Source organism: Cheilinus undulatus, linkage group 21, assembly GCF_018320785.1.
Source record: "Cheilinus undulatus linkage group 21, ASM1832078v1, whole genome shotgun sequence".
Lineage (NCBI taxonomy): Eukaryota > Metazoa > Chordata > Actinopteri > Labriformes > Labridae > Cheilinus > Cheilinus undulatus.
The window spans coordinates 14,685,320-14,702,006 of NC_054885.1; the positions used below are offsets into that span (position 1 = coordinate 14,685,320).

A 16,687-nucleotide genomic window follows, 5' to 3' on the forward strand; every position below is an offset into this window, starting at 1 on the left:
ATTATTGTTAAATTGTAAATTGTCAAATTTTCAAATGTACTGATTCACAACAAAACTGAAAAAATAGTAAAGCACATTATCATTTCTTGATTAATATGTCAAATTATAGTTATTTACTTGCATTCCTGAACAGAAAAATGAGTTTTAGTGGTTGAATGTTATGCTTGATTCATTTCTGACTTCTCAGAGAAGCCCAGTGAGCCGGCTCAAATTTGGGTATAAAAAGGTGAATTCAGTTTGAAATTCCTCATTCCTGTTCAAAATGGTAAAAGGTGGAGAGCTCACTGAAAATAAAAGAGTAGGCATTAAAGCACTTCATGATGCTGGATGGTCTCTGAGACAAATAGGGAAAGACATAAAGTGTTCTCACAGTGTGGTCAAGTATGCTTTGGAGTCAATTGCCGAGGCTGGTACTTACAAAATGCGCCAAGGAAGAGGCAGAAAACCAAAGTTAACTGAAACAGAAATCAGACACCTCAAGATTTGAAGTACTAGACACAGAAGGAAGACCACTGCTGATCTTCAGGCAGAGATGAATGCTTCTAGATCAGAGTCTGAGAAAGTCTCCAGAATAATCATAAGCAGACGACTGACAGAACAAGGCTTAAAGGGAAGAATAGCTGCTAAGAAGCCATTATTGAGGCCTGCAAACATCCAGAAACACCTGTTGATGACTGGAAGAAGGTACTCTGGACAGATGCGTCCAAGTTTGAACTCTTCGGTCAGCATCGTCGTGTTTATGTCCGCAGAAAAGCTGGAGAACGTTTTGATGCCAGATGCATTGCACCCACAGTGAAACATGGTGGAGATTCCATTATGGTATGGGGTTCCATTTGTGGATACGGCGTGGGCAAATGAGTGAAAATGGACGGTATCATGAACAAGAACGTCTACCACAACATCTTAGTGCATCATGGAATCCCTTCTGGACTGAATCTGATTGGTCATGGGTTCATATACCAACAAGACAATGACCCCAAGCATACTTCAAAGCTGTGCAGAGACTATTATAGCAAGAAAAAGGAATCTGGAGTACTGGAACTGATGGACTGGCCAAGTCAAAGTCCGGATTTGAATCCTATTTAACAAATTTGGGATTTAGTAGACTCAAAGATTGATTGCACAAAAGTTTAATCTAAAGCAAGTCTGTGGGAACAGCTGGAAACTATTTGGAACTCAATAACAAAAGAGACTGTGAAAAAGTACATAAAAACCTCCATTCAGCTGTGATTACATTAGTCCATTAACTGTGCTGATGAACTCTGGACCAGTTTCTGTTCAAGTTCATAACATCAGAGCGTCTTTAGAGTTTGTACAAGAAACTCTTCTGTGTAATCATGGGGGGGAAGGGGAGCTTGTCTGGAGGCAGGAACATTTTAACTCCTTGTTATTGGTGTTTTAAGTTGTTAGGCTGAGATAAGGCTCAGTAATTGTGGAGAAGCGGATCACATTTTTCCGCTGCAGGGCCGAAGTCTCTCTGACATGTTCGACTCTGGCAGAGAGTTTTCAGCAAAATGTTTGCACCCAGGCAAATTTTGTATTCTGGGTTAAGTGTCTTCATGAGATTTTGAATCCTGGCTTTTCAGCAACACTGGCCTCATATCTTTAGTGACGTGTTGTGTTATTGCTGCCTGAGTCATCTAGCAGCGTATTTTACGGATTACCATGTGAGTTCGACCTCTTCCGTTTCAAAGTTGAACAACTGCTCAACGCTGCAGATCCAGCACTGTTTCTCGTTGTCTGTCTCAAAACACAGCTAACTCACCGCTACCTCACCACGCTGCTCTGTTTACCTTCCTCTCCCTTGCTTCTCTCGCAGCCTATACAAAGAGGCGCATGTACGGAAAATTTTTCTGGATGGGTGGGGGGGGGGGGGTTCTGCTGTGAAAGATGCATTCAGGGACAATGGGAGAAGTGAAACTCCAGCAAGAAATGCATGCTGACGACTCAAAACTTCCATGTAATTTATGCTCGATGTTTGCGATAAAGCCATTTTATACATCGTGCATTGTAACAGCCGCGATACATTGAGTACACTCGATATATCGCCCAGCCCTAGGTCAGTGACACTAATATGTTCAACAAACCATAAATGATAATACTTGGTGTGCTTATGACTTATGACTATGACAGAGCAGAAAAAAATATTCTGTAGAAGCTTTGTCACTCTAAAGGATCCATCTTTTAGACTCACACCTGTCTGTGTTTGGAATTTTATGTCATATTTGGTCATTAAACTCGTCTTCTTTCTTGCTGATGTTTGGCTTTGCCTCACATCTTATTTAAGCCACATTATTCAAGTTCACACGAAGCTATAAAATAATAAACAATGGCGATCTGTAGCTGAAGGCTTTGCTTCTCTCACTGCATCTTCCTGCTTTGCTCTCGCTCGGCGACATCAATGGCGGCTATGTTTTGGGAGGCCGTGATAAGTTGCACGACGCTTATGCCTGTCTTGATCATGCTGATGATCCCGCAGAGCGCCTGAAGCCAGTAAAGCCAGGCTGAAGGAGAAACAGAGAGCAGGTCAAAACCATAAAGTAACCTCCAGCGGTGTGAGGATGCTAGCTAAGGTTGTAATGAGATGATTGGAGGGTAAAGAGGAGGAAGAGGACAAAGCTCTTACCAGCAGGTTCCTCCACATGATAGAGGATGTAAAGCAGACAGAAGAAGAGCTCATTCCCAGCACACATCACAGACAGCACCGGCTGCAGGAGACAAACATGGCTGCATTAGACCCATAGAAATATAGAATATCAAAGGCTCTTTTCGCAGTAACGATCCACTTTGAGGCATTCAGACACCGATCTGACTGCACTTGCTGCGAGCATTCACACTATACACTAATAAATCAGCTTCAGTGACAACCTGCAATCTGAACTTTTTTTTTGCAAATAACAGCTCAAACACAATTTCTGCTGCTCTTAGGCTGTTTCAGTTGAGTGCATGGTAGCTGCGTAATAGCTGCATGACGGCTTGACTTTCATTTTGGCGTGCATTTTTAGCTGTCAAGACCTTCGGACTGTCTTTGTGAGCGCTGCATCACACCAAAAAAAACAAGAGAATTCAAAGCTTTCCTGTTTTTACAGAGAAACATTACAAAACAGGTAGGAAATGATAAATACAGAGCAATAATTACAGTGTTTCAGTTGATATGCATCTCTACATTGCTACAATATGTCACAGGCAACATATAAACAGGATGGCTACAGTTCTGGTTTGTGCTTTTTAGAGTAAAAGTCCAGTCCAAAAGGTACAGTCCAAAAACTGTACCTTTAGAGATATTTTTGGAGGAATGAAAGAGACAGCTGTGACAGCTGGGAGACACAGCTAACACATGGTACATACACGCCTGGCATGAAAGCCTCAACAGCACAAGCCAGAGCTGACATGCACCCAGTCTGAAATGGCAGTTACAATGGCACCCCAGCATGCTGTGTACAGTGAGGCCACTGGCAATACAGCTGAATAGGGGTATATTAGTCAGCTGAGAGTCTAGCAGCACCGCTTTAACAGCTTTTCTCCTTCCTTTTGTACATTTGGTTTTTTTTTGTTTGTTTGTTTACATTTGGACCACAGCAGACCATGCCATGGTCTTGCTCCTAGTTACATTTCTGACCTCCTTGTTCCATATATCCTCCCTCTCCCGCTCAGATCATCTACTCTCGGCCTTCTGTACATCCCTTCATCTAATTTCAAAACTGAAGGTGATTGAGCCTTTTCTGTGCTAGCCCCCATCCTGTGGAATAAACTCCCACAGTCCGTCAGATCAGCAGAGTTGCTGGAATGTTTCAAGAAACATTCAAAAACTCACTTGTTTAGACAGTCTTTCTTGTGATCTTGTAACCTGAAGTTCCTTCAGATTGTAGTGTAGTATTATTATGTCTTGTTTGATCATGTAAAATTTGATGTGATTTAATTTTCTCCTTTTGTGGATTATCGGTTTATGTATATATTTTTCTTTTTGTGAAGCACTCTGTAACGGAGTGTTTTAAAAGTGCTATATAACTAAAGTTTTACTTACTAATTTACTTAATGGAGAAGTCTTTAATGAGTGCCAGTACGCATCACACAGACACTTCCAAACCAATCCAGGTAAAGGCATCCCAGACTATCAACTGTATGTAGTCTGTGTTATCAGATATCAAATCGTCCACAGAAAACATTAATGCCTGTTTATACCAAACAGGATTTCCACTTGGTATCCAAATTTCTAAAATAGGCGTTAATTAGTGCAAATACAAGCTGTAAACACTGTATGTATGCATTTTTTCACCCTGGATGTGTAGTAGATATGGAGAATCGGGTTGCCAGAAAGGTCTATGGTCTTGTGACTGCCTGATCCTCTCATTGTTGAGCTGAAACAGTAAAGCATAAGATGAAAAACAATGATAGTAGCAGGATGTTAGAGCTCACACTTAGAGTTAAATGGAATTGTCAGTGCAATGTTTAACATATTTACTGGGGTCTGAATCAAAGTCAACCCTTTGGGGAAAATCTTGTGTTAAAGAGGGCTGTCTTGACCCATAAAGCAGAAACAGAAGGGACAGAAACATCTTTCCAAAAATCCTGTTATACTCAGGATTAGATAAACTAATATTGCACAATTAATGTGCTGGTTTCTTATCTACACCACAAAGGAGGCAAACACCTTTATCTCCTCTCTGCTGTAACAAAAATCCTAAAGCAAGAGGGATTGCTCTCTGTGATGATATACCTGTGCATGTGCAGCCAGTGGCTGGCGATGTCGAGACACATGCTGAGCTGGAACAGGAAGGTGTAGGATGGGTAGAGCAGAGAGAGGTTCACCAACAGGCCCATGGTGGCACAACGGTCTGTCAGCATGTCCAACATGGCTCCGAACTTTGAGCCTGAAAGAAAACATGAATAGAAATATAGTAATAAGACTATAATTAAAGTAAATAAAGAACAAGTTTGTACTTTTAGAAAGTGCTTAAGCAAATGTTCTTTGTTGCATTATACAAGTACTGTAGCCTGAGAGGCAAATATCAGGGCAAACAACCATCAAATAGATTGATAAAGTATTTCTAAATATTTACACATAAATTGTTTTGTAATTACACCTAATTATACTCGACTAGTTTTGCATCCTGGGAGGATCTGTACAGATCCTTTCATTGTACAGCTGTGTAGAGAACACACAGGTCTCTGCATAAGGTTCAGGGCTACACTCATGTATGGCATATGCTATAGCTTTGACACAGAAGCCTAAACCAGGCTTCACATACACTACTATAATGTTCTGACCCTGCCCCGGACAATCTTATCTTCTAGATGGAACCAAATTCATACAGTAGCCTTGCTTAATCAAAAAAAGATTCTGTTAAACAATCCACCTCAGAATATGTCCTCTATATATTTTAAAATATTAAATGAAGAAAAAGACAACTGACTGACATTGCTGCCTGGGAGAAAATGAACCTACTTCTCACTGAATTTAGTACAACAACATTTTCCTGAAGAGGTTGTGGTTTCAGTCCCGAGAGTCTGGTCTGCTTCGCTGTAGCACTGTGATTATCATGCAAAATATTGTACCATTAGGACTAAAACAGACAATGAAAGAGGGGTTTAGGGGGTATAGATTTGAAGGGTCTGAACAGCAAAATTATGATCACTAGAGATCTGGCCCTTCCACACACATACACTGATTGAGCGCTCGTGCAGCATGACCATCAAACTCATCCAGCAGGACACTGAGAAGGTAGCAGAAGACAGCAGGCCAAGGACAGCAGGGCATCAGGTAGAAGGAAATCAGGGCCAACACAACCCGGGCATAACCTGCAGACAAAGAGCAGGGCACAGACAACCTGTTACAGCTGAAGTTCAATATAGAAGCTGTCTGTACAAAACCAGGAGGTGAAGACATGTATGACTGCTTAAATGAAGGAGGAGGGTTGAGCGAGGAAGCACTGGTGTATCCTCCAAGGAAGTCTTTTACCAAAGGTGCAACTTGATTAGTTTGGAGGCACGGCATCTGCCAGAAAAGCTGCACCTCTGCACGGTTCATGACTGTTTATATTCTTGCAGGACTTATTTTAGAGCTTAAAACAAAGATAAAAACAAACGTGCCTCACCTGTTTTCTCAGTGGATGAAGGCTGTTTTATATCATATATTTACAGGAAAAAGACTTCTTTTTTGCAACGTCCACCCCATTTGCACCTTCCATGTTTTCTTTTTACAATTTCGCTCTTTTCACTTCACTTTTGTAGGGTTTACCAGCAGGCATCCCCTAAGAATCCCTGTCATCAGTCACAATGCAATGAACTATGGGTAATTCCCTCGCTAAATCTGCAGAGATGTCCACTCATGGAAAGTTCATTGCATTGTGAGGGATGACAGGGGTTCTCAGGGGATGCCTGCTGGTAAACGCTACAAAAGTGAAATGAAAAGAGCAATATTTAAAGAAAAAACATGGAAGGTGCAAAAAGGGGTGGACGTTACAAAAAGGAAGTATTTTTCCTGTCAGTATATTATATAAAACAGCCTTAATCCACTGAGAAAACAGGTCTGTAGGTGAGGCACGCTTCTTTTAATCTCTGATTTAAGCTCTGCAAGATGCCAACTGTCAGCAAAAAAAAACAGAGGGCTGTCCCATTAATATTTCTACCACTTTAAGCCCTTGCAGCCTCATGCACTCAATCACTTTCCAGGTGCAGTCAGTTAAGTCAATTAGGGTTTAGGGAGGCGTTTGAGCTTCAGCCAGTGTGTGAGTGTGGACATTGGGATTGGGCCCCTAAATTGTGCCTCCTCTCTTCTCCTTGCATCTCTCTTTCAATTCCTCACTGGGTGGAGCGAGGACGCGAGGAAACGACGCGAACGGAGGAAGGAAGGATATACCAAAATGTGAAAGACCTATAACATAGTAGACGCCAGTCTACGTATACGTATCTGGTCAGTGGGCAGTACGTCAACGCCACCGCAATTTTGCCAGAGGCATTCCTGGGCAAGATGCCTCACTCCTGTGCTGCGTGGAGCTGCACTAATAGATGCATGTAACGATATACATGCAGATTTACTCTTTATATAAATATATATATATATATATATATATATATATATATATATATATATATATATACACACACAATATTTCATATTAACGAGTCAATCACCACAAAGATAATTGTGTTTCTTAAAGCTAGACGAGGTGTTGACATAGGCCGGCCACACTACGGGATTTTACCCGATTTGGGGCAAGATTTGCCTCCCCCCGACCATCGTGGGGGCGTATCCCGAGAGGAGCCTCATCGCAAACGACTGTTTGCCCGAATAATCCTCATGTGCGTTGTGTCAAAACGATTGTTTAACTGCTCCAAACCGCGTCATAGCCTCCAAAATCCCTAATTGTAAATATCAAACACGTCGTGGAGGCACAGCAAGAGCGTATCGAGAGACATACGTGTTTGTTTGGGGTTTTTAAGTCACGTGATCACCGAGGTTCCCGGCAGGTACGCAGGTGTGTACATTCAGAGGATTAAAGCTGAAACATCTTCAGAAATTGCCCTCATACCTGTGGTTTCCCACGGTTTTAAAATCGTTTCAGATTTTAAAATTGTGTAGTGTGTGGACAGCCATACACAGTTAACGCTTCGTATTATTTCGGTAAAAACTCACCAATCAAATTGGGAACGTAGAGGAAGATATTGTCCTGAGCCATCTTTGAGATTCGTTGGGTTTTTGTTTGATTTACAACTTTTTTTTTAAATATCTATAGGCCGCGTGTTTTATCAAACTTACGTACAATCTTTCCAAGTGATGACTTCCTGGTAGCTACCTGTCAAATTCCTTTTGTTACTCGTTATTTCCGGTACAAATAACAAATATGGGTATAACAAAGATGGTCGAAACAGGAAATTCATGGATGATGTAATGTGATTTCAGAATTGAAAGGTCGTTGAAAGGTCTACATTCTTATAGGAGGCGACTGGAGGGTGATGAGTGGAGAGCTCGATGGCCCCCTAGATTAGGGAAACCTCAATTTAATGACATTACTAATAACTTCATGACAGACAATATTGTAATAGATGTATGGAGAAATTTCTATCCAGATGTTAAAAGTTATTCCTGGATAAAACCTAATGGTAGTAGCATGTCTAGACTGGACTTTTGGTTGGTGAGCGATAACATCGTAAGTTACACTACAGGCACCTCAATTTCTAAAGCACCTCTGACTGACCATTGTTTTTTTGATTTGACTTAAGAACCAACAGTGAAAAAACTTCAAACAAAGGATTCTGGGAATTCAATGCTAACCTGTTACATAATGAAGATTATTGGGGTAAGATTAGGGCAATTTAAATGAACAAGAGGAAACTAGGTTGATGGAATTACAGATTAAATTAGATTATCTGGAGAGAGCCCAAGGGGCCTTTATAAGGTCACGTGCAAAGTGGATTGAGTGTGGGGAGAAGAATTCTTATTTTTGTCATCTTGAAAAAAGCAGACAGAAGGGAAACTCAATCCCCAGTTTGATGATTAATGGGATTGAGTGTAAAGATCATAGGTTATTAGAAAGAGAAGTTTTCATGTTCTACAAGCAGATTCAGATCTCCTTTTTTTAACAGAATTAAAAATTTTATCCCACAGATTGAGGATTCTTTTAAAGAAGTTTGCAGGGCTGGTTTCAGAATTGAAGAATTAGATGGTAAAATCTTAAAGATGTCATCAAACAAATCTCCAGGGACCGATGGGCTCACTACCAACTTTTATAAATTCTTTGGGAAGAATTTAAGGCAATTTTTATTTAAAGCTCTAAAGGGATGTATTCGCAGAAAAGAACTAATGACAATTATAAAACCAGGATTAATCTTTTTGATTCCCAAATCAGGCAAGGCCAAAAGAAAATCAGACAATTTGTTTCCGCAGTCAGTGATGATTTGGGCTGCCATGGCATCTGCTGGTGTTGGTCCACTGTGTTTTCTGAAGTCCACAGTCAACGCAGCAATCTCCCAGGACATTTTAAAGCACGTCATGCTTCCTTCTGCTGACACGCTTTATGGAGATGCTGATTTCATTTTCCAGCAGGACTTGGCACCTGCCCACACTGCCAAAGGTACCAAAAGCTGGTTCAGTGACCATGGTGGAACTGTGCTTGACTGGCCAGCAAACTGGCCTGACCTGAACCCCATAGAGAGTCTATGGGATATTGTCAAAAGGAAGATGAGAGACACCAGACCTAACAATGCAGATGACCTGAAGGCCGCTATCAACGCAACCTGGGCTTCCATTACACCTGAGCAGTGCCACAGGCTGATCGCCTCCATGCCAAGCCGCATTAATGCAGCAATTCATGCTAAAGGAGGCCCAACCGAGTACTGAGTGCATAGAAATGAACATACTTTTCACAAGCCTGACATTTCTGTTTAAAATATCCTTTTTTATTGATCTTATGTGATATTCTCATTTTCTGAGACACTGAATTCTGGGTTTTCATTATCTGTAAGCCATAATCAACATTTCAAAAATAAAGGCTTGAAATATTCCACTCTATGTGTAATGAGTCTATATAATAAATGGGTTTCACTTTCTGAAATGAGTGAACAAAAATATTGAACTTTTTCATGATATTCTAAATTTTTGAGATGTACCTGTACATCCATTATGCCAGTTATTTCAGGTTAGTAATTCATATTATCTTGCAAATTTCGAGACCCACAAGTGAGTTTCTATGACTATTATTTTGTGCTTCAAAAGTAAAAACTAAATCCACATTTTTAAATAAACCTGCTGTGGTATTGAAGGCAGAACAGTACTTTATGCTGTACTGTGAAAATAAATGTTCCATTTCATTTTTAAATCTAGTAGTCTGATTTTCTGCTCACGCTGTCCTTCTCAACATCAGTATCCATGGAGCAAGCATATAAATGAACAAAAACTAAAAAAGATAAAGGGATGCATTTCATCATATCAGTACAGTGATTGTGGAAACTGAAACTTACCAAATGTGATAAAAGATTCAGTTCTGTGCTTAATAGAAAAGAAGCAGGATAAAATGGTATTGTGGACTTTTTTTTAAGACAAAGTACTCTTCTTCATGAATGTTCAATCACTGTTTTGAGGGAAAATAAGCTATTATATATAGATTTTAAAGAACGGCATCAAATAAAGCCAGAAATTGCAAAACACAGCTGTTTTATTGTCTTTATTTTGTTATTTGTACGATAAATTCAACCCAGCTGCACTCCAAGCTAAATAACCATCAAAACTTTTAAGAATTTCTACCACTGAAATAGTATTACACCTGGCTTTACTAACCTCTGTGGATATACATAAGTTATTTATAAGAATACATTCTCTAACATGACCTCCATCACAAACAAGAAGCAAATACTTGTATTTCACACTTTTCATTGAAACTTGGATATACAGTAGTCCATAGGCCATACAAACATGGGGTCAGTGACTCTAATATGTACAATAAACCATAAATGATAATACTTGGTGTGCTTCAGGTGAGGTACAACTTATGACCTGCATAACTTTCTGTTTCTAAGCAGACTAAATAAAAACAGGCCTCTTCTACCACAAAAATAACAGCGTAAATATCAAACAAGTACTGATTGCCATTTAATCAACACCAAATGTAAAGAAGTATTCTCAAAAAAAATTACATTAATGACAGCAAAAAGTAGTGGCTCCAAGGTCACAAAAGGAATATTTAAGCGCTCATCACCCAGTGCTTTGTAATGAAAGAAGCTGCAATTTGTTTTATAAGATTCACTGAATATCTAATGGGATAATACTGTGTCGTCTGCATACACGGAAACCTTCAGGGCTTTTTTGGTCTGGTTGTCGCTGAGTTCAGAACACAATTTCATCATGTTTCTAAATCAAAAATAAAATGACAGTTCAAAATAAAATCTGGAATAAAAGTGGAGACAAGAGTCAGATAAGAACCAGAAGAGACTGAGACATTTGCTTTTTTCTCTGCCACTGAAACATGTCTTAATAAATGTATTCATCCTTTTCCTTCATTTCAGTTTCAAACACCAGCTGGACAAAGTGATACCTCTCTCCATGCTCTCTTAATAAAGTTTTACTGATTTATTCCTCAAGCAAACATTATAAATATTAACCTCCAGATATCTGACTGATTTAACAGAATGAAAATGCTACAAAGAATCTCCAGATACACTTGAAAATCCACATCAATCCTGGCTGTAGTTTGTGCATCTTGTCCATCTTTACTGTATTGCTGTCAATCTTTGCATATTTGTTTACAATACCTACAAAGAAATACTGCCATTTTACACCTGGGCCATATTTCTTATATTCAACTGGTCTAAATAGCTAAAGTAATTGATTTTTTCCAGCTGGATGCTGAGAAACAGGCTGTTAAGGCAGCAATGTAATCCTTAAGGGCAAGTCCTCCTAATTTATGCATGCCCACCAAAACTTTGCTTCTTTTTTAGCAGTTGACAGGCTGATTTTTTTTCTCAAAGCGTCTGACAACATTACACAGAATCATCCCAAGCTAAGCAATCAGAGGGATCCTCATTTTCAACTTTAGCTACTAATGGTTCATGTCCATTTTGGAACCTCCTGTTTGTTCATTTTGTCCTATACACGTGTAAATAGTGTCTTTATAATAACAAATTCTCACCCTGCTTCCTAATAAGCAATGAGTATTGAAAGCCGGTACCATTATAGAACCAATACCAGTTATCGGTTACCTGTAATCACTGTTTGCTTGTAAAATAAATCAGAGCAGAAAAAAATATTCTGTAGAAGCTTTGTCACTCTAAAGGATCCATCTTTTAGACTCACACCTGTCTGTGTTTGGAATTTTATGTCATATTTGGTCATTAAATTCATCTTCTTTCTTGCTGATGTTTGGCTTTGCCTCACATCTTATTTAAGCCACATTATTCAAGTTCACGCTAAGCTATAAAATAATAAATAATGGCGATCTGTAGCTGAAGGCTTTGCTTCTCTCACTGCGTCTTCCTGCTTTGCTCACGCTCGGCGACATCAATGGCGGCTATGTTTTGGGAGGCCGTGATGAGGTGCACGACGCTTATGCCTGCCTTGATCATGCTGATGATCCCGCAGAGCGCCTGAAGCCAGTAAAGCCAGGCTGAAGGAGAAACAGAGAGCAGGTCAAAACAATGAAGTAACCTCCGGCGGTGTGAGGATGCTAGCTAAGGTTGTAATGAGATGACTGAGGGTAAAAAAAAGGAGGAAGAGGACAAAGCTCTTACCAGCAGGTTCCTCCACATGATAGAGGACGTAAAGCAGACAGAAGAAGAGCTCATTCCCAGCACACATCACAAACAGCACCGGCTGCAGGAGACAAACATGGCTGCATTAGACCCATAGAAATATAGAATATCAAAGGCGCTTTTCGCAGTAACGATCCACTTTGAGGCATTCAGACATTGATCTGACTGCACTTGCTGCAAGCATTCACACTATACACTACTAAATCAGCTTCAGTGACAACCTGCAATCTGAATTAATTTTTTGCAAATAACAGCTCAAACATAATTTCTGCTGCTCTTAGGCTGTTTCAGTTGAGTGCATGGTAGCTGCGTAATAGCTGCATGACGGCTGTCAAGACCTTTGGACTGTCTTTGTGAGCGCCGCACCAAAAAAACAAGAGAATTCAAAGCTTTCCTGTTTTTACAGAGAAACATTACAAAACAGGTAGGAAATGATAAATATAGAGCAATAATTACAGTGTTTTAGTTGATATGCATCTCTACATTGGTACAATATGTCACAGGCAACATATAAAATTGTACCTGTAAAGATATTTTTGGAGGAATGAAGTCACTGACAGGGAGTTTTATTGAGATAAATCTTGAGAAGAAAGAGACGGCTGACAGCTGGGAGACACAGCTAACACGTGGTACATACACGCCTGGCACGAAAGCCCCAACAGCACAAGCCAGAGCTGACATGCACCCAGTCTGAAATGGCAGTTACAATGGCATCCCAGCATGCTGTGTACAGTGAGGCCACTGGCAATACAGCTGAATAGGGGTATATTAGTCAGCTGAGAGTCTAGCAGCACCGCTCTAACAGCTTTTCTCCTTCCTTTTGTACATTTGGTTTTTTTTGTTTGTTTGTTTACATTTGGACCACAGCAGACCATGACATGGTCTTGCTCCTAGTTACATTTCTGACCTCCTTGTTCCATATATCCTCCCTCTCCCGCTCAGATCATCTACTCTCGGCCTTCTGTACATCCCTTTATCTAATTTCAAAACTGATTGAGCCTTTTCTGTGCTAGCCCCCATCCTGTAGAATAAACTCCCACAGTCCGTCAGATCAGCAGAGTCGCTGGAATGTTTCAAGAAACATTCAAAAACTCACTTGTTTAGACAGGCTTTCTTGTGATCTTGTAACCTGAAGTTCCTTCAGATTGTAGTGTAGTATTATTATGTCTTGTTTGATCATGTAAAATTTGATGTGATTTAATTTTCTCCTTTTGTGGATTATCGGTTTATGTATATATTTTTCTTTTTTTGAAGCACTCTGTAATGGAGTGTTTTAAAAGTGCTATATAAATAAAGTTTTACTTACTAATTTACTTAATGGAGAAGTCTTTAATGAGTGCCAGTACGCATCGCATTGACACTTCCAAACCAATCCAGGTAAAGGCATCCCAGACTATCAACTGTATGTAGTCTGTGTTATCAGATATCAAATCGTCCACAGAAAACATTAATGCCTGTTTATACCAAACAGGATTTCCACTTGGTATCCAAATTTCTAAAATAGGCGTTAATAAGTGCAAATACAAGATGTAAACACTGTATGTATGCATTTTTTCACCTTGGATGTGTAGTAGATATGGAGAATCGGGTTGCCAGAAAGGTCTATGGTCTTGTGACTGCCTGATCCTTTCATTGTTGAGCTGAAACAGTAAAGCATAAGATGAAAAACAAAGATAGTAGCAGGATGTTAGAGCTAACACTGAGAGTTAAATGGAATTGTCAGTGCAATGTTTAACATATTTACTGGGGTCTGAATCAAAGTCAACCCTTTGGGGAAAATCTTGTGTTAAAGAGGGCTGTCTTGACCCATAAAGCAGAAACAGAAGGGACAGAAACATCTTTCCAAAAATCCTGTTATACTCAGGATTAGATAAACTAATATTGCACAATTAATGTGCTGCTTTCTTATCCACACCACAAAGGAGGCAAACACCTTTATCTCCTCTCCGCTGTAACAACAATCCTAAAGCAAGAGGGATTGCTCTCTGTGATGATATACCTGTGCAGGTGCAGCCAGTGGCTGGCGATGTCGAGACACATGCTGAGCTGGAACAGGAAGGTGTAGGATGGGTAGAGCAGAGAGAGGTTCACCAACAGGCACATGGTGGCACAACGGTCTGTCAGCATGTCCAACATGGCTCCGAACTTTGAGGCTGAAAGAAAACATGAATAGAAACATAGTAAAAAGACTATTATTAAAGTAAAGAAAAAACAAGAAGCTCAAGTTTGTACTTTTAGAAAGTGCTTAAGCAAATGTTCTTTGTTGCATTATACAAGTACTGTAGCCTGAGAGGCAAATTTCAGGGTAAACAATCATCAAATAGCTTGATAAAGTACTTTAAATATTTACACATAACTTGCTTTTGTAATTACACCTAATTACACTCAACTAGTTTTGCATCCTGGGAGGATCTGTACAGATCCTTTTATTGTACAGCTGTGTAGAGAACACACAGGTCTCAGCATAAGGTTCAGGGCTACACTCATGTATGGCATATGCTATAGCTTTGACACAGAAGCCTAAACCAGGCTTCACATACACTACTATAATGTTCTGACCCTGCCCCGGACAATCTTATCTTCTAGATGGAACCAAATTCATACAGTATTCTTGCTTAATCAAAAAAAAAAAGATTCTGTTAAACAATCCACCTCAGAATATGTCCTCTATATATTTTAAAATGTTAAATGAAGAATGGGAGAAAATGAACCTACTTCCCACTGAATTTAGTAGAACAACATTTTCCTGAAGAGTTTGTGGTCTCAGTCCCTAGAGTCTGGTCTGCTTCAATGTAGCACTGTGATTATCATGTGAATTATTGTCCCATTAGGACTAAAACAGACAATGAAAGAGGGGTTTGGGGGGGACATATATTTGAAAGGAATTTCTTCTACATTCATTTGGGGGACTAATTTTTGATTGGGAGCAAACATGTTTTTAAAAGCCAGTGTAAAGGTCTGAACAGCAAAATTATGATCACTAGAGATCTGGCCCTTCCACACACATACACTGATTGAGCGCTCGTGCAGCATGACCATCAAACGCATCCAGCAGGGCACTGAGAAGGTAGCAGAAGACAGCAGGCCAAGGACAGCAGGGCATCAGGTAGAAGGAAATCAGGGCCAACACAACCCGGGCATAACCTGCAGACAAAGAGCAGGGCACAGACAACCTGTTAGTTGGAGTTCAACATAGAAGCTGTCTGTACAATACCGGGGGTGAAAACATGCATGACTGCTTAACCAACACACCTGTTTCCTTTTTTATCTTTCACAGAAACGAAACAAACCTCTCTTGAGTGTGGCAGCAGAAGAGTGGTCGTTTCTGTTATCTCACTTCAAGGCCTGAATAGCTACAATATTTCACATTAAGGAGTCAAACATCAATAAAGATAATTGTGTTTCTTAAAGCTAGACGAAGTGTTGACCTACACAGTTAACGCGTTGTATTATTTCATCATCCCCAGCCACACTTTTTTGCATGGACTCTACTAGGACTTTGCTCACAGCAGCATCAACCGACCGCTGCTAAGCTAACTAGCTGGATGTTGATAAATACGGTAAAAACTCACCAATCAAATTGGGAACGAAGAGGAAGATATTGTCCTGAGCCATCTTTGAGGTTCGTTGGGTTTTTGTTTGATGTACAACGTTATTTTAATATCCGTAGGCTGCGTGTTTTATCAAACTAACTACGGACGACGGATGAAATCTTTCAAAGCGATGACTTCCGGGCAGCTTCCTGTCAGGTTCCTTTTGTTACTCGTATTTCCGGTTTCTCTACAGAATAAAAGCATCACTGAAATTGGCGCAAAGAAGTGTTCGCTCTCGAACCAGCTTCTGATTGGACGCAAGTAGCTGCTTCATTTCTTTTTAACTGTGTGACCTTATTGTAAATAATTCAAGTTTTTTACGCAGGCATTTTTTAAGAGATTGTATTCATCATTTTAGTTACGTGAATTAGTTTCTATATTAATTATACGCACATAACTTACTGAAAATTACATTTCACTTTTTTTATTTCGGATGAATTCGGAATACATATATTACCTCTGAGCATAATTTCTACTGCAGTTGAAGGAACGTATTCTCTAGTTTTAAAAAACAGAAATCTCCGTTTCCGGTCTTTAGTGTCCCGTTTTTGTCCAGCTTGATAGCATGAGCGGCCAAAGCGCATCACCAGTTGCGTCGTGACGCCATGCGCCCTCCCTTTAATACACCCCATCAGAAGCAGATGGAAAAGTTATTTTTAGGGTTTATCCACATCAGAGGTCATTGAAGGAACATTTCTTCAAGGAGAAGGGGGGAAGAGGAAACCCAATTCGCATACTAAATAACTAATTCAATTTAAGACTTGACTTGAATATATTTTTGGGTGGTAAGAACAAAAAAGTGAATGTAAACTTTTGCAAACAACCATTTACTTGAAGTTGTGGAGCCTTCC

At 39.9% G+C, this 16,687-nt stretch overlaps 1 protein-coding gene across 1 annotated transcript; it reads right to left on the reverse strand.

Moving 5' to 3' along the window:
• Positions 1 to 1,880: 1,880 nt before the first annotated feature.
• Positions 1,881 to 15,982, reverse strand: cdipt (CDP-diacylglycerol--inositol 3-phosphatidyltransferase (phosphatidylinositol synthase)). The gene is made up of 14 exons (XM_041817518.1): positions 15,816 to 15,982; positions 15,253 to 15,387; positions 14,243 to 14,396; positions 13,802 to 13,883; positions 12,223 to 12,304; positions 11,960 to 12,098; positions 10,765 to 10,816; positions 7,930 to 7,980; positions 7,637 to 7,679; positions 5,665 to 5,799; positions 4,718 to 4,871; positions 4,277 to 4,358; positions 2,627 to 2,708; positions 1,881 to 2,504 (listed from the first exon to the last, which is right to left on the reverse strand). Exons 1-14 carry the CDS (start codon positions 15,856 to 15,858, stop codon positions 2,362 to 2,364), a joined length of 1,377 nt encoding a protein of 458 aa, XP_041673452.1. The 5' UTR covers positions 15,859 to 15,982; the 3' UTR covers positions 1,881 to 2,361.
• Between the last annotated feature and the right edge of the window lie 705 nt (positions 15,983 to 16,687).